The 19,262-nt window shown below is 36.5% G+C and overlaps 1 protein-coding gene across 1 annotated transcript in view; it reads right to left on the bottom strand.

Annotated features, from left to right (window-relative positions):
- Positions 1 to 3,889: 3,889 nt before the first annotated feature.
- The window catches only part of GNAI1 (G protein subunit alpha i1), an 82,041-nt gene continuing 66,668 nt past the window's right edge, over positions 3,890 to 19,262 (bottom strand). Inside the window, exons 5-8 of the mRNA XM_055301105.1 lie at positions 18,852 to 18,980; positions 13,457 to 13,586; positions 12,151 to 12,304; positions 3,890 to 5,952 (exon numbers count right to left, since the gene is read on the bottom strand). Of these exons, the coding sequence (XP_055157080.1) occupies positions 5,762 to 5,952; positions 12,151 to 12,304; positions 13,457 to 13,586; positions 18,852 to 18,980 (604 nt within the window). The 3' untranslated portion in view covers positions 3,890 to 5,761. The remainder of the gene's footprint in view (positions 5,953 to 12,150; positions 12,305 to 13,456; positions 13,587 to 18,851; positions 18,981 to 19,262) is intronic.

The raw sequence follows: 19,262 nt of genomic DNA, 5'->3' as shown, positions 1-19,262 counted from the left end.
TATTGGTTAAGGGAAAAATGCCTGGGAAACAGGCCAATGGAGTTGTGAAATCTAAAACTCGTGGTAGAAGGGCATTTTAAGTATTAAGATAGGGTTTTGAGAAGCAACTAACAGGAACAAAACTTCCCAATCAAATTTAAAATGACATAAATCTCTCATATTTTTGGTTATGTGAAACCAAGAGACATATCCTGAAGTTGAATTAAAAACAAAAAGATGCATTTTGGTCCTCCACATTTTCCATTTATCAATATCAGTGTGAGACACTCAGAATTTTTAACTATAAAGGTGAATCACAGTGGTTATTTTGTTCTGAGGCATTTCATCCAAGGCTCATAGCAACAACCCCTGGTCAAACACTGATGACGATTTTACAGTCGCCCCCAAATTAAACAGTCTTTATGATCAAGTAACAGTGACATTTATTGTTTGCCACACACCAGGCTCACTTCTCAGTGCTTAATATGCATTATCAACTTAGTAAATACTGATAACCTTTAAGATTAGTGTTCTGATTAGTTAATCCCCATTTTTTCAGATGATGAGGCAGAGGAAAGATTAAATTTCCCAAGGTTGCCCGATTAAAAAGACATAGAGTCAGGATTTGAACCCGGACCGATGCTAGGGTCTAGGCCACCACCACCACTCTCTACCTGCCTCTAAAATAGCACACTGAGCAGTGACAAGAGTAGCAATTTAACGCTGATGACGGCATTAAATTCATTTATAAGAGGCACCATGGTTGGTTCAGCAGACAATACACGATGTAAAACATCTAAAGCTTCATATAAAACATCTAATTTGTTCAAATTATATTAGCTTCAAATCTAATGGATGTTAAGAGAATATAGCTTGTGTATAAGACTTAATAAGTACATTTAAGTTTTCTTATTTTTATAGAGATATATTTGATGTAGGACATTAGTTTCAGGTATGCAACATGATAATTAGACATTTGTATATATTGTGAAATAATTGCCACACAGTTATCACCTCACATAGTCACAAATTTTTTTGTGGTGAAAACTTTCAAGATTCTCAGACTTTCAAATATGCAATATAGTATCAACGATCCTTGCCATGCTTTACGTTCTATCTCCGTGATGTATTTTATAGCTGTTAGTACCTATTAACTTCTTTCACTATTTTGCTGACCACCCTGCTTCTGGCAATCAGCAATCTGTTCTCTGTATCTATGAACTACTTTCTTTTTTTTTCTTTATTCACATGTGAGATCATAAAGTATTTGTCTTTCTCTCATTTTACTCACATAGTGCCCTGAAGATCCATCCATGTGGTTGCGAATGACAACGTTTTATTTTTATGGCTGAAAAATATTCTATATTTATGTACCACATTTTCTTGACCCATTCATCTATTACTTGGTGCTTAGATTGTCTCCATATCTTGGCTACTGTAAATGCTGCAATGAACATGAGGATGTATCCGTCTTTTTGAATAAATTTTTATTTTCTTCAGAAGTGAAATTGCTGGATATTACAGCTCTACTGCTTAATTTTTCAAGGAACTTCCATACTGTTTTCAGTAGTGGCTGCACCAATTTACATTCTCGCCAGGAGTGCACAAGCATTCCCTTTCTCCACGCTCTCACCAACTTATTTCATGTCTTTTGGATAATGGCCATTCTAACAGGTATGAGCATTTTTGTGATTTTTATTTGCATTTTTTTCTGATGATTAGTGATGCTGAAAACATTCATGGACTTGTCGGCCAATTGTATGTCTTCTTTGGAAAAATGTCTAGATCATCTTTTAAAAATCAGATTGTGGGGATCCCTGGGTGGTGCAGCAGTTTGGCGCCTGCCTTTGACCCAGGGCGCGATCCTGCAGACCCGGGATCGAATCCCACATCAGGCTCCCGGTGCATGGAGCCTGCTTCTCCCTCTGCCTGTGTCTCTGCCTCTCTCTCTCTCTGTGACTATCATTTAAAAAAAAATTAAAAATCAGATTGTGTGATTTTCACTATTGAGTTGTAAAAGTTCTTCACAGCTTTTCAATATTAACCCCTTATCAGATAGGATTTGTGAGTGTATTTTCCCATTCCATACGCTGCCTTTTCATTATTTCCTTTGCAATGCAGTAAGTAGCTTTTCAGTTTGTAGTCCTACTTCTGTTTTTTTGTTTTTGTTGCCTTAATTTTGGTATCAGATTAAAAAATTCATTGCCTAGACTGATGTTAAGGAGGTAGCTACATTTCTTCTAGGAGTTTTAGGGTTTCATATCTTATATTCAAGTCTTCAATCTGTTTATTTTTTGCATGTTTTAAAATAGTGGTCATTTCATTCTTTTGCATATGGCTGTCCAATTTTCCCAACACCATTTGAGGAATATCCTTTCCTCACTGTATATTATTGGTTTTGTAAACTAATTGACCATAAATGCATGAGTTTCTGAGTTCTGTAAGCTGTTCCTCAGATCCGTGTGTCTATTTTTATGGCAATATTATATTATTTTGATTACGCTTTGTAATATATTTTGGAATCGGGCAGTATGCCTCCAGCTTTGCTCTATCTTATGTATTTTTAATCTAAAAAACGTGTTGTGGTTCAGATAAACTCAGGTTAAGGATAAGCTACTTACAGGTTTTCTAGAAATAAGGTAGCATTAAGAGTTCTATAACAGACATGAAGTCAGAAATCCTAGGTTTGAAACGTTGATTTGATCTTGCTCGAGTTAATTAACCTCTCTGAGCCTTTTCTGATCTTACAGTTACTTTAACATTCAGTAAGAACATATGCATGTTATTCAGGACTTTTTCAGTGACTGAATTTGAATGAATTAGATCAAGCATCTAAGGAGTCTTTTAGAAGAGTACTGAAATGAAGGGAATGCTAGAAACCAGAACAGTTTTTAGAAACTTGGTGATAAGTGGGACTACAACTGGTTCATTCTGGGTCACTTGCCTAGTGATGGGAGACCAGGTCTGGTCAGGCTTGAGCCTATGCCAGGGAGGATTGGCAGCTTTACCAGAACCACGCAGTTCCCAAAAGGGCAGACTAAAGAAGATACCAGTTAAACCTAAAAATGGTATCAGAAAATCCTAATTAGTAAAAATAACTAGCAGATATCAATGAACACTTCCCATGTTCCAGGCATTGTTTTGAGCATGTTTCACATGGCACGTAGATAAACACTGAAGGAAAACCCCGGCTATGCACAAAGTACAATTACTATTAAGATGTAGTTTGGGAGTGGAGTGGAAATGTAATGACATGGGCTCAGATGATGGAAGAGCCCTGAATAGGAAGCTAAGTTAAATTTGATTTTATTGACCCATCAGAGTCACTGCAGGTCAACGCACAGAAGATAACACAACTGCAGTTCTATATTAGGATAACTGGCCTGGATTAGAGAAAGGGGGAATGGGAGGTGAATTTAATTAATGCGCCATTTCCTGTGGAAATTAAGCAAAAACCTGCATTCAGTAGGTGGTAGTAGGAATGGGAAGAAAAAAAAAAAATAAGGCACCAAAAAAGAATTGGGAGCAAAACGATGGCTTATCAGAAATGGAGACGAGGGTTAAAAAGAGTTCTAAGTGGCTCAAAAGCTTCCCACTGAGAGACTGAATAAATGACGGTACTAACTAGCTATACAAGGAGGGGAGAACTAGTTTAATGAGAGAACAATGATGAATATGGTTTGGGGCATATGGACTTGGAGCAGGCTGTACATTCTCAACAGGGGACATCAAGCAGGCAGTCCTAAATGTGGCACCACAGCTCATGAGGAAAACTTGAGGCAGAAAAATCTACTCAAGCTTCTGGAGTAGATGAAATTGCAAAAAGATAGCAAAGACAGAGAACAAATGGACATTCTAGATAGATAATTAAATCCTAATGCAAAACATGTATTTACTCAACAGGTTTGTAAAATTTTAAAAATTTAAATTTATTAGGATTTTTTAGTAACACAATTACACAGAATAAAGTTCAGGAATTCACCAACGATGGTCACCAAGATGTGCTTCTTTGTGGCTTTTTGAACAGTATTTCTCATGATTCAAATTTATTCATAGTATAGGTGAATTTCATACATAGCTTCACAATATGGATGTTACAGGTCTCCCATCGGTGAAATTAATGAAAACATATCTTTCATGGAAGGCACATAAAGAATCTAAACTAACACATTTAAGAAACTGTGATAACTGGGAGTTTCTTTACAAAGAAGAAAAACGAATCCCCAAAATAGAACAGGTGAAAATGTAGTCTGTGGTTACCCACACACACATACACATTACTTCAAGAAGTATACTGCAACAAAATGACAGCACATTAACTCAACTTAGAAATTACTTATCCACCAAGCTTACTGAAGGACTTCTCAAGATGAGGAGAAAAAACAGGAGGGTAGGGAATGCTGTTCATGTGGTTGAAACGAGGTCACAGAGACACATTGTGAATAATGAAAAGAAACGACTATCAAAATTCAATATCGAGCTAACACGTAAGACTTATTTCAGGACACATACAATCACTGACTTTACTTAACACTACTACTCAGTTTCTAAGTGTAATTGCCCATTTCATTCTCAGAAATAACAGCACAATTTAAAAAGATACTAACTCAAGCAAGTGGAGGAAATTTGAATAGTCTAAGGGAAAAAGAATTTTACTATAGTGTGATAATTAAATTTGAGACTAGTTACATATATGAATTTAAAGCTTGCATTTTATCAGCAGCAGAATATTCAAAGATCTTTCTTGTTATCTTCCAAATAAGGAACTATCATGTATGCTAGGTACAAGGGATTTCCCAAAGGAAATACACAAATGAATGTCTCAAAATTCATTATGCTGACATATTTTTTACCCACAAAATGCTCTCAATAATCCACCTAAGCTTAGTTATAAATAAAAATGTAGTTATTTAAAGTGTATAAAAATTAATCTGGCATCGCCTTTAAGGAAATGCATGAATACCATTCAAATATTAAAATTCAAAGTGAAAACAAACCAACTGAATAAAAATTAAGTGTTTATATTAAGTCAAAGAGTATATCCTCAAAAATCTGAAATTTTAGTTTTTCAAACCCAATTCAATGTAGAATCAAATCAGCATGCACTCTTTGAAGAAAAATTAAAATGCATACAGTGTTTACATAACTGATCCAAAGGCAGGTACAGTCATCCTCTTAAGAACATTTCAATAAAACACGTTAAATTTAAAGAACAAATCATGTTATTAAAATAGTCTGTGCAAGGTTTGTACAAATATTTTTAGGATAAGTATACATAGAATCAAGATAAAGACTGCAATGTTTCCTAATATTAATTACTGTACTTAAAAATTTACAGAACATGAACATAAATAAAGCTATTTAAAACTGGCAAACACAGTAATAGTCTGTCATTCAGTACAAAGTACTTAATATTTCTGTTATTACCAAAGCCATCACGCTTAGAATCTTAAGTTGCCACTCTTAAAGCCTAAAAGTAATGTGGAAAACTAAAGTCATAAATACATGTATACATACATTTGCATATTTACACTTACGCAGAAATCATCAATACACTAGAGCCGAGCGTTAACACTGCCCTTAGGTTCACACCGTAGGACCACCTTTCACGTTTAAGAAAGGTCCTTCTCTTGCTTTCCATTAAAAAAACACAACTTTCCTCAGGTCCCAGATGCATTTGCCGTATACTACATTCTGTGTTGCTGCAAGACTCTAGTTTAGAGAGATCCACATATAAGCACTCATTTGGTTTGAAAATACATTTTCCCATTAACTGCAAAACTTAGAAGAGACCACAATCTTTTAGATTATTTTTTATGATGACATCTGTTACAGCATCAAAAACAAACTGCACATTCTTAGTATCTGTAGCACATGTGAAGTGGGTGTATATTTCCTTTGTGTCCTTTCTCTTATTGAGGTCTTCGAACTGACACTGAATATATGCAGCTGCCTCTTCATATGTGTTTGAGCCTGGGATGGGAAAAGGCAAGACAGAAGGCGAAAAGTTAAAATGAGTACATGGCTAATAAGCAAAATGGACCTGGAAATACTGAAGTCCATTTCATACATACAAAATATGTGGGGTTTTTTCTGTTGTTGTTATTTTCTGTTCTGGAATGAGAAAAATGATTTCTTCTAAATGAAAAACACCCGACGTTAATCACCTTTTCATGACTCTAAGCCTTAAAAAAACAAACACACATGCTCCCCAGGGTATTTTTCCCTGCCCGATCTAAATGTCAGATCTCCTCATTTTCTTCTCCTTTATATTCTCCATCCCAACACTGAGCCAACTCCCTTCTCTGATGGTGGCACGCCATTTCATTTCTAGCCTAGTGGCTGACCAAGAAATGCTGGCTGACTGAATGCCCATCTGTACTTTTTATTCCCTTTTCTCTATACACATTAATTAGCATTTCTTTTTTTTTTTCATTTTTCTTTATTCAGAAACTGTACACAGGCCTACAATGTGGTTTATGGCCATGAGGTTGAAGACTTCTGAGTACAGACACTCCAGAAGTGGTCGGTATCTAAAGATAATCACAATGCATGCTCTGTGGGGCAGCAATACAGTGCCTCAGCTTGCCCTTGACAGAACTATACACACGTATGCACTGTGTGTTCATAGCGGAGGTAACCTCCATGTTAGGAAACCACCCCAAAGTTCATTAATTGCAGACTGGCAAATAAAGTTTGGTGTGTCCGTACGATGAGCTGCCATACAGTACTGAGAAATGAGAACGAAGTACTGTTCGATGTACAACCACATGAATGAGTTCCAGAAACATACTGTGGAACCAATGAAGCCAGACACAAAAAGAGCACAGAACTGTATGATTCAACTGATGTCTGGGAAGAGAAGGTGGAAAACAAAATCTATGAAGACAAAAGTCATTACTCTGTGTGTAGGGGGATGGTGGTGGTGGTGACTGCTTAAGACTGGGAGAGGTAGGGTGGGGTTTCAGGGGACCTGGAAATACTCAGTGCCTTGATCTGAGTGGCAAATATATCTGTATTTTCACTTCTTAAAATTCAATGTAGGCTAAGTGCACACATGTATTTTATAGATGTACATACATAACACCTCAAAAACTGTTCCATTTGGAAAAATATCATTAAATCTTTTGCGGGGACACTAAAAAATTATTTGCTTGGCTTTCAAGGTCCTCTGTTACCTAGCCTGATTAGTAAAGCTATTCTCTATTCCCACTGGTGGCTCACCCCATGTCAGACAGGATGTTATGCACCAACTCCCACCTGTGATACTCCAGTGCATTTCACCAGTTGTTTCCGTATCTTGGCTATAGTAAATAACGCAAAAAATATGGGGGTGTACATATCTTTTTAAGTATTTTCATTCTTTTTGGAAAAATTCCCCAAAGTGGAATTGCTGGATATTTCTACTTTTATTTTTTGGTTGGACTCTCTATACTGTTTACCATAGTGGCTGCACTAATTTGCATTCTCACCAGCAGTGCAAGAGGGTTTCCTTTTCTCTACATCCTCACCACACTTTTTGTTTTGATAATACCTATTCTAACAGATAAGGGTGCTAGCTCACTGTGGTTTTGATTTGCATTTCCCTGATGATTAGTGGTTTTGAGTACCTCTTCGTAGTCCTGGTGGCCACTTCTATGTCTTCTCTGGGCAACTATCAATTCAGATCTTCTGCCCAATTTTTTAGTGGACTGTGTTTTTTTTGCTATTGAGTTGGTGTTCTTCATATAATTTTCAATATTAATCCCTTATCAGATACATAATTTCCAAATATCTTCTCCCATTCCATATGTTCCCTTTTCATTTTGTTGGTTTCCTTTGCTGTGCAAAAACTTTACAGCTTGATGTGGTCCTACTTGTGTATTTTTGCTTTTGTTGTCTTTAATTTTGATGTCAGATCCAAAAAATCACCACCAAGACCAATGTCAAGGAGCTACTGCTTGTTTTCTTCTAGGAGTTTTATGGTTTGGAGTCTTGAATTTTTTTTTTTTTTAAGATTTATTTATTAGAGAGAGAAAGAGAAAGTAAGCATGAGCAGAGGGGAGGAGGAGGAGAAGCAGTGGAGTCTTAAGTTCATGTTGTGTATGGTAAAATATAGTGGTCCAGTTTACCCAGCATGATTTATTGAAGAGACTGTCTTTTCTGCATTGTATGTTCTTGGCTCATATGTTGTAAATTTTATCATATATGTCTGGGTTTTTTTTTTTTTCTGGGCTGTTTCCCAGATACATGAATCTATTTTTATGCCAATCCCATACTGTTTTGATTACTATAGCTTTGTAATACAGTTGAAAATCAGGGTACGTGCTGTCTTCAGCTCTGTTCTTTCTCAGGACTGCTTTGGTTATCTGGGTTCTTTTGTGGTTCCACACAAATTTTAGGGTTATTTATACTATTTCTGTGAAAAAATGCCATTGGAATTTCGATAGGGATTGCACTGTATCTGTAGATTGTGCTCTAGGTAGTATGGGCATTTTAACAATATTTTTCTAATCCATGAACATGGAACATCTTACCATTTATTTACATCTTCTTCTATTTGTTTCACCAATGTCTTGTAGTTTTCAGTGTAAAGGTCTTTCTCTCTTTAAATTTATTCCTAGCTATTTTTTCTTTCTAATGCAATTGTAAATGGTATTTTCTTAATTTCTTTCTGATACTTCATTACTAGTGTATGGAAATGCACACTATTTCTGCATATATACTGTGTATCCTGTTACATGACTGAACTGATTAGTTTAATAGTAGTTTGAAAGAGTGTGTGTATATGCACACATAACATGTACACATATATGTGTTATCTGCGAAGAGAGACAGTATTGCTTCTTCCTTTTCAATCTGGATGCATTTTATTTCTTTAATGGCTTAAGTGCTCTGGCTAGGATTTGTAATAATATGTTGAATAAAAGTGGCAAGGCAGGGATTCCTTGTTTTGTTTCTGATCTTAGTGGAAAAGCTTGCAGCTTTTCACTGTTGAAGTATGATGTTAAAGTATGAGCTTATAATGTATGGTCTTTGTTTTTTGTTTTTTTTTTTAATGTATGGTCTTTGTATGTTGAGGTATATTCCCTCTGTACCCACTTCGCTGAGTTTTTATCAGTCATTACTTAAGGTTGAATTATGTCAAGGATTTTTCTGTGTTTGAGAAAATCAAGATTTTTATCTTTAGTTTTGTTAAGGTCATAGAGCATGTTGATTTGCAAATGTTAAGCTACTCTTACGTCCCTGCAACAAACCCCACTACATCATGGTGTACGATCCTTCTAACAGACTGCTGGATTCTGTTTGCTAGGATTTTGTTGAGGATTTCTGCATTTACATTTATCAGGGAGTACTGCCTACAATTTTCTTAAGTCATCTTTGTCTGATTTTGGTATCAGGGTAATGCTGTCCTCATAAAATGAGTTTGGAAGTGTTCCCTTCTATATACATATAATTTTTACAAGAGTTTTAGAAGGACTGGTATTAATTCTTCTGTAGACGTTGGTAGAATTCATCAGTAGAGCCATCTGGTCATGGACTTATTTATTGGGAGGTTTTGATTACAAAGTAATTGGTTTGCTCAGATTTTCTATTTCTTCATGTTCCAGTCTTGTTAGGTTGTATGTTTCTAAGAATTTTTCTACTTTTTCTAGGTTGTCTAAATAACCTAGTTTGCTAGCAGATCACCACATACTTAATAAATCAAAATTTAGTATTATCAAATCATAAAAGAGTGGTGCTCTGAAATTCTTAAGCAATAAACTGTGTCCTATTTACAGAAATTAATGCAACTTGTCAATTAAAAATATGTTTTGGGGAAACAGCTTGCACTTAGTGGATAGCTCAACCTGCTGTATATATTATGCGTAGCTAGACTGCTAAGTGCCAAGAGCTACAAGATACACGAATAGATTCATGAGCACATTTCTTAATCTGATTTTAATTCTTAAGAATGGCAAAGATGTGGTGGGAGGGTGATAGATTTTTTTCTACATACACTAGAACTGTCAAGTTATCAAGGCAGGTATAGGGGATGACCTAGTTCACGAATGGAGACCTGAAAGCGGGGGTGGTGATATAATTGAAAGGAAGATAGAGGAGAGTTGAGAAAACAAACAACACGAGTTCAGTTTGAGTTTCAGGTGCTAAAAAAACAGACATGTTCAACAAGCAGTTGGAAATGCGAGCCTAAAGCTCTATAGAGAAATGAGTCGACCATGGAATTCAACATGGTGAGAATAAACAGGACTATGAAAGGAGAGTGCGCGAAAAGATCACAGGTTGCAGATGGAATGTGCTGAAATGCCAACATATGGATATTTAAGTGAAAGAGGAGGAAAGAGGAGGAAATAGGAGCAGGCAGTGGTAGAGAGAAACCGAGTGACTAGTTTAGAGGCTATAGAGGCTGCTTCTATACAGAGTCAACAGTCAGGAATTAAAAGGGAAGGTTGCAGCAAGAAGCAAGGGAATCAAAACGTAGGACACGCAATGAGGACTTGACATTATAATCCTAACACTGGGCATGTGAAAAAATTATGTAATACTCTCTGTGTTCAAAGACTGTGAGATCACGGATTCTTATTAACTTGACAACGGAAGAAATACTCGTTGCTGCTCTGAAATCTCTATAGGCATATGATATTTATGGATTCATTTGGGAACTCTGATAATATTAGCACAAATTGGTTACTTCATAATAGAAAATGACAAAAATAAACTGAAAGATGAAAGTAAAGGCAAAACTGAGGCACCTTGATTCTGGCTAGCTTCAAACTTGGACACAGGACTACAAATAATTTTATACCTAAAAAGCACTAAAATGTTTCTGGACAAGGTGACAGGAAACTATGACTTTCAGAGAGAAAACAAAGGTTAACAAGCAACTATGTCAAATTATTTTGAAATGAAGTATAACCCTGGAGGCCACAAAAAGACCTGGAAGACTGAACAATGTAATTAATTTATCAAAGAACTTTCCCCTTTAGTTCTAATGAGAATTTAATTCTGGTGGTCTGGTTGTTAATGGTCCAGGTGCAGAAGTGCCCCAGACGTGGGTCTGGACCTGGACTGTCACTAAAGCCCGAGCACTCCCACCTGCCTGAGCAGGATGAAAGAGGACTGGCCTCCCAGGGGGGTTTTATCAGTGCCTTTGGAAAAAGGCGGTAAATACATAATACAAGACTCAAATTTTGTTCATAATGAAATGAGTTCTTGAGAATTTTTTTTTTAAAGGATGGAGTGAGGGTAACTTGTATCATTAGCTAAATGAACCAAACTCTTCAGAATATTTAGGTTTAGAGATCCTATAGACCAGTGGTAGTTAAATTCTTTGAGGCACAGAGTTCTCCTCATTAAAATAAAATCTTACTCAGAAACCCAATATACAAAACAGATTAAAAACGAAGTCACTCTGCTTTAATAAGAGAGATGCTGTCTGTGTGCATGTCTGGTGGAGGAGAGAGGTGTCTCCCTTCCCGAAACCCACTTTTCAACAGCAGCCCAGGAGGTTCCAAGGAACTCAACTAGGACCAAGTTTTAGCTCACCTTCTGATTTTACAAATGGGGTACTGAAACCCAGGTAAATTAACTGCCTTGAAGATCAAAGAGCTAATCATGGAGAGGCCAGAACTGTACCTCAGGTCTCCTTTTGAAGTGTGAACCATTTCCCAGAGCTGGGAAATTACAGTACCATTAACAGTCTCATTACCAGTGCTGGGATTTCTTGTGAACCTTTGCCTGACTCCCCTGAAAATGACTCATGGATTCCTTCTTCATTTATCCCTCTATAATCACCATTCACACTCCTTTGTAGTAACATGTTGCACTACTTTATGAGTACATTTGTCTTTTTGAGATTAGACTGTGAGCACAGACATGTCTTACTGTGTATCACACCTACCTGACATGAGATCTGGTCACTGGATGAACAAATCAGTGTTTTAAATTTACGAAGACCTAAGATTCATCACAGAAAATTATCTAACACCTTTTCCATAGGCCTATGTTGATTTTCAATAATCTTAGCTATATCTCAAGGAAATATTTGTCCTTCAGTGTGTTTAATAATTTCCCATAAAAGTAAGAGTCATTAAAGCAAAAGATTCAAAAATCTGTTACTGAAATCTTGTGTTAGGGAGACTTTCACTATAACTACATAACCTGACCAGTTATCCACAGAGAGTAAAATACCTGCATATTCAGGATAGCAAATAGTGAGAGGGCTCTTTTTGATTTTTTCCTCGAAGAGATCCTTCTTGTTTAGAAAAAGTATAATAGACGTATCTGTAAACCATTTGTTGTTACAAATGCTGTCAAACAACTTCATGCTTTCATGCATTCGATTCTGTAACAGAAAATAACATAATCTGTTTGTCTCAATGGCAAGGATTTTGAGGACTATTACTTTTAAAAAAACAGTGTTAGAATAGAATAGAGCTTAGTCCGCTGAAAAGTAACATACCAGAGAAACACATTCCTGCCATTTAGGAACAAGTACACTTGATTACAGGTGAGGTGAATGTATACACCAATCATCACTTTTTGCATTCAACCAGTACTTGTGGAGCGCCCACTGTGTGTCACTGTGCCCGGGAACACCCTGCTGCAGGACCCTGCAACCTACAGATGCCAAGTGCGAACATCTGAAGAGAGACCTCACTGTTACAGAGTGAATCGAAGTTTCCATTAAAAGACAAAGAGGGTTTTTAAAGATTAATGTATTAAACTGAACAAGCTGAAACACGATTAGCCCAACGTTCTAAATATAATGATGTATCAGGGAAGGAAACCTCCAATGCCGTTTCCTGCCCTTCTAGTATCTGTGGTTTCTAAAAGGACACCGATGAATTTTATAGCATCGAAATGAGAAAAATGAACGAATGATGGTATAGAGTACCTGCTGCACTGTAACTGTATGTACTTGACTTTAAAAATACAAAAAGTGACATTTCGAACCCCCCCCCCCCAAAATCTGAACTAAAGTTAACTTAAAATGACAGAGTTCTGGGGCATGTGGGTGGCTCAGTGGTTGAGCGTCTGCCTTTGGCTCAGGTCATGATCCTGGGGTCCTAGGATCGAGTTCCATATCGGGCTCCCTGCAGGGAGCCTGCTTCTCCCTCTATGTCTCTGTCTCTCTCTCATCAATCAATAAATAAAATCTTCAAAAGAAAGAAAAAATGAACCTTAGATTATTATGAGAACTAACTTTACTTTCAGTTACTATGTAGATACTAGATATAGGAAGTGCACAGGTAAGTACATAGGGTTGAAGTGCGATTAACTCTGTCTTTTTCTTATTTTAGGGGTTCATCTGTGCTTCTTGAGTGAGTATACTTCTCTTATTATATAAACAGAAGAGCTAGAGAAAAAAAGCCAGCTGAACTTTCAAATAATTCACGCATTAGCAAGAATTACTCAATTTTTCTCAGAAAAATTCTTGGCAACATCTCCAGCCCTTTATATTTCATGCTTATTCTTTAACAGTGGTTCTACTTGCCATTTCTTCATCTTCAGCTAGAACCAGGTCATAGTCACTCAGGGCCACACAGAAGATGATGGCAGTCACCCCTTCGAAGCAATGAATCCATTTCTTCCGCTCTGATCTCTGTCCTCCCACATCAAACATTCTGTCAGAGAAACAGTGAGTTTGACATCACATTAAATGTTCAAAAGCTCTGAGGGGTTCTATAATATCATCCCCCCCCCCCAAAAAAAAAACAAAACTCCAAATTGCAGGGGATGTCGGATGAAAAGGGGAACATTATGGGAGGAAAATGATGTCACAAATTGGTGTTCGCAAAGGGGAAAAAAGTCTGGTTTTCAAATTTTTGATTGAAAACAAAGCCCAAAATACCCTCAAAAAAACAACACATTCATTAACATATGAGAACACTTAGATCAGAACATTAAAGCAGATACAAATGAGTGGACTGGACTATGAGTAAACATTGAGAAGTCACAGGAAGCAGCCAGGCAATGCAGAGATAATAGATTTTTTCAATTTGCCAAAGTCACAGAACATTACAGTCAGAGTACATGGTCCCCTTTGCCCACTTTAAAATGTTGCCCTTTCTCCCAGAGGCCGCAGGTAGGACTTTTACGTAGAGAAGAAACCTTATTCTAGGTAAGAAAAAGCTGAGCAAGCAAGTGATATTTACATGGGGCAAACAGATGACCTAAATTAAAACAGTAAAACCATATTAAAGGAACAAAAGAGATGAAACAGAACATAAAGGTGTTGCCCTACTGAACAGGTTCAATATTTAGAGTGAAAATACTCAATTTTTCTACACTATATGACAGCAGACCACTGTAGCTTAGTGCAGGGTAGGAAGACCAACCATATGAAAACAATGGCCTTTCCTCATCTCTTCCTTAGAAGACTTTTTTATTACGTTAAGCAAAAGTTGAAATTCACATGGATGTTATGCAACCTAGAAATAGCCAATTATATAATGGAAACACTATGCAAACTGGTACATTTTAAGAGGCTCCATTTATCTAGATGTCGCACTAATTAAAACAGTCCCTATTTAATTCTCAGGCAAAAAGAATTTCCCTGCAGAGTAGTATTGGCCTATAAACCAAATCTGAGTACCTCAACTGATATTGTTACTTTTATCATCATTCAAGTGCCCTTCATTCTTTTGGGTTAGAGAACTGTTTATTAAGTGTGCTATATCACAAAATGATTCTACCACACAATAAATTAAAATGGGTAAGACCCCCCCCCAAAAAAAGAGAGAGCTGATGGTAAAGATCAAATAAGGAAAATAGAAATTAAATGGTTACCATCTGTTAAACTGTCAAGGAAAACAGTTTGAAGATAACCTTCTCCAAAACACTTTAGTTTGGGTAACTTCTTTGATCCAATGGCACGTATATCCTGACCACTCAATATAAAGTAACAACCAAACCCATCTCACCCCCTCCCACAATTTCCTCCTGTGACGGTGGGTTTTAGGTGTCAATTTGGCTAAGCAGTTATTTAGTCCAACACTGACGTAGGTGCCGCTGTGAAGGGATATCACTGCTGTGGTTGACAACTATAATCAGTCGTCTTTCAGTAAAGAAGATTATCCCTGATAATGTGGGGAGACTTCCTCCAGTCAGCTGGAAGCCTTAAGAACAAAAACAGGTCTTCCTAGAGGGAAAAGAAATTCTACCTTAGGATGGCAACATCGGTTCCTGTCTGTGCCCTAGGAGCTTGCGCTGGCCAGCCCTCTGGTCACGTGAGTCAATTCCCTGAAATGGACCAGCCTGACTGATATAAATTTTAGGACCCACAGTGGGGAGCTGCTGTGACAAGTGGCTGTAGAGCGAACTGGGTAAGAAGCAGAGGCTGGAAGGATCCTGAATCACTCAAAAGAGAAGTCCAGACTACTCTGAAAATATGGTTGGTTAGAAATACAACATAGAAGGTAGCAATTTTGGAGATCTCGGGAGTGCAAAGGACGGTGGGGTCTTCTCCTACCTTAGAGGATACGTGAATGTTAAAGATGTTTTTGATGAGTTCTCAGAAGGAAATGAGTAACACGTTCTTGGACACTGGAGAAAAGGTAATCCTTGGTGTAGAGTCACAAAACCTCTGCTAGAAGGCTCTAGTACTGGATGTTAGGAGATGAACTTGAATAGTAGTTGAGGAAATTTCCTAGCAAAGTGTGCAGAGTATGGTTTTGTTTCTCCTTTTTTTTTTTGGTTTTGTTTCTCCTTGTTGCTATCGTAAAAAATATGAGGAAAGAGAGAGAAGCGGAGGAAAACCAGGGAAGAAGGCCATGTGACCAAGGCCAAGGAATGCAGAGCATTTCCAACCAGTACCAGAAGCAAGAGAAGATTCTTCTGTAAAACTTCTAGAAGGAACACAGTCCTGCTGACATGTGGATTTCAAACTTGGAGGCTCCAGAACTATCAAAGAATAAATTTCTGTTGCTTTATACCACTTCACTTGTGGAAACTTGCTACAGCTACCCTAGGAATGAATATATCCCTCTTGCTTTTATTTCTCACTCTAGCAATTTATTACCTCCTGATAATTATAATATTTACTTCATCTTGCCTCCTCCTGTCCCAACAATGTAAAGACAAGACTTTGTCATACTTCATAAATATTTGTTGAGTGAATGAACTACGTCTACAGAATATTTTAAAACGCCTTCAAATGATAATAGACAAATCTTACTTCCTTGTTCAAGATCTAGGTCTTCCAGTTATGCTGTGGGATGTTACGTGTAAGAGAGCTTTACCTTGATAATCCAGTAGTTTAACTACAGAAGAAATCTCAGCTTATTTTAGCAATGAACGAGGGTCATTCATAGATTTGTCATAAACAAAGAACCTTCCATCTAAACAAGCACTCCTCAAACATTAGTGTAGATCAGAATCACCAGGTGGGCAAAATTGATGCTGCTGATCTGGGGACCATACTTTGGGAATCAGTGGTCTTAACTCATTAAGCCAAGGAGCAAAAATGACTAAAATCTGATGTTACAAATAACTCTGCATAAGGCATTATTCCTTTTTCACACATTAGAATTATCTTAAAATTCTGAACTATTTTTTTTAAATTAACCAAAAACAGAACAAAATAATATGTTCTCCTTCAGATGAACAGATGAGAGTTTTTTTCTAGCATCAAATAGGGAATGAATTTGAGTCTTCTTAGGTTTCTTTTTTTTTTTTTTTTTTCCGGGGAGGGGACGGAAAAGGTACACAAGGATATTGAAGATTCTGAGATGTTCTGATATTCTCAGACTGTCCTATGAGACCAAGACTGGTACGAAGCCAGATGACCCTACAGGCATATCAACCCTATACATATAACGTACTCCAAAACCCATTTCACATTTATACGACTATAGAAAAGGAAGAGAAATCTATCTTACAATTTTATAAGAGAAGGGATGCTGTAATTCTCTATTTGGCAAAAAGTAAAGTGGTTGATTCCTTAAAGCAAAATGATCCATGCACTTTCCACAAACGCCTAGTCAGAGAGGTGAGAATATGTATTCTTAAATTACAATGCCTTATTGCCTCCTCTTGAATTTAATTCTGATCATAAAAAACTAAGTGAAACCGAAATTTTACATCAGCTGTTAAAATGAAAGAACGAATTACAATACAAAACACACGGAAACGAGAAACCCAGGAGGTCCTGCAGAATCATTCTAAATCTCCTTCTGCCCTTGTTCTCCCCAGCTCCGTGCGTTTTCTCCTCAGACTGTATTTGTTAAAACCATTAGCTGAACATAACAATTTAAGCTTGCTTTTAAAATAGGGTGTTTAAAAAAAAGAGTAAACAAAAAGCAAAAAAAAAAAAAAATCAGAATCTAAGTAAAAACAAACAAAAAAAACCCCAAAAACTTTGAAGCCTCATTCTGACAGCGAGTTTCCTTAAAATTATAACTTTAAGATAAATGTAATAATAATAGTTCCCAGATCAGACCTATCAGACTATTTAAATATTAATGTTTTACTATTCCTGACTTTGGTCATTTAATATCCTAGAAGTACTGAACAGATTAAAAGAAAGTAAATGATTTTGGTAAGAGCTACTGCCAGCAGCCAGAGACTGTCCACTGCCAGCTTACAAACTGGCGAAAACAGAAAGGAATTAAAAGGAGATGAAAAAGTTGGTCATGTTTGTAAGTACAAAGTTACATGGTCAGATAAACTATCAATCGTAACTCTTTTTTTTTTTTTTTAAAGCAGGCAATGTTTTTGGTGGGGTTTGGAGGGAAGCTGCCATGGAAAATTAAAATTCAATTTTGGTTTTCTGGAAAATCAATTACAGGAACCACTGATAAATTAGTGGGATAAATTAGTGACTAATGATAATAAACGTATTTAAAATACTTATAGAAGCGGGGCATCTGGGGGGCTCAGTCAGGTCAGCCTCTGACTTGATTTCAGCTTGGGTCATGATCTCAGGGTCGGGAGATCAAGACTGATGCCAGGCTCCATCCTGGGCATTGAGCCTACTTAAGACTCTCTCTCCCCCTCTCCTCCCTCCTCTCCCACGCCCTCAGGTGCACGCATGCTCTTGCTCTGTCTCTCTCTCTCCCAAAAAATAAGATACTTATAGAAGGAATCAGAAGTACATTTGCATCAGTACAGTTGCATATATGTAACTGTACTTCCCACGACTTGTAACAGTGACCTTCAAGAATATTTTTCATCTTTGACTAGGAATCTTTAGGTGCTTTCAGAAATCCTGCTTCATTAAAACTGTTTCAGAGCATTAGGGCTATCTGAAGCACAGTCCAATAACTTTTTTCATACTTTAAAAAAGAGGAACATAGGTCTGAAAATTAATGTTTCACTAAACTTCCTTGAGTCTCATTCATTATGAAATGAGTGTATTGGACAAAACAAGCTCTGAGATCCCTTGCATTTCTACAGGCTACAATTCAGTACTTCTCTGCTCAAACTTCATTAAGTTAGTATTTAGCATATTCTAAATGACATTTTTCATCATGAAAAAGTGCAAACATTTGAATGAATAAAAATTTTTAAAACGTACCCTTCATTTTTACCATTTCCATAAATAAGCATATGTACAATCAGTAAAATTCTAAGAATACATGTTAACACTTTCTCCAAATATGCAATATCAGAGCAATATTTTCTATTTAGAAATAAAAGCTAAAAATTATTTAAATCACTTTGAAAAATATAAACAAAAGAGATTTGCATGTCCATTTTTTCTTAAATAAAAATTAAATATTCATAAGAATGTTTCCTGTCCTTCTTCATCCAAAATATTGTCTGTCCAATTTTCTTTACTGAACAAGGTGTTTTATACCTAAATTTGTAAATGGTATGCTTTAAAGCTACTTACAATAAATAAATAAATAAATAAATAAATAAATAAATAAATAAATAAAGCTACTTACTTAAAATGGAGATCTTTGAAAGTAAAATGGGTTTCGACAATTCCTGTCGTTTTCACTCTGGTTCTGAGAACATCCTGCTGAGTTGGGATATAATTTGGTTGTGCTATTCTGTCCAAGTCATTCAAATAGCTGAAGAAATAAATAAAATAATATAATAGTTAATATAGCCCTTAAAGATCATCTGCATCAAGAAGTAAAACATTTTGATGCATGCAATATCATAAATCAATGGAAATTTTTATATTTCTGTGTAATGATGTAAAAATACAACCAATTTAAGTTTATATGTTATACAATTCCCACTGAAATGAAAATGTATACTTCTCCAGCCACAAAGCCCTTTTAACATTTTCTAAGTACTGTGTACTTTGTTTCCCAAGGACACGAATTAGTAATTCTCCTTGTTAGAAA

The sequence above is a fragment of the Nyctereutes procyonoides genome, unplaced genomic scaffold (assembly GCF_905146905.1).
Source record: "Nyctereutes procyonoides isolate TBG_1078 unplaced genomic scaffold, NYPRO_anot_genome, whole genome shotgun sequence".
NCBI classification, from domain to species: Eukaryota; Metazoa; Chordata; class Mammalia; order Carnivora; family Canidae; genus Nyctereutes; species Nyctereutes procyonoides.
The sequence above is the reverse complement of the archived record's forward strand: the minus strand, read 5'-3'. Positions and strand labels throughout refer to the sequence as shown.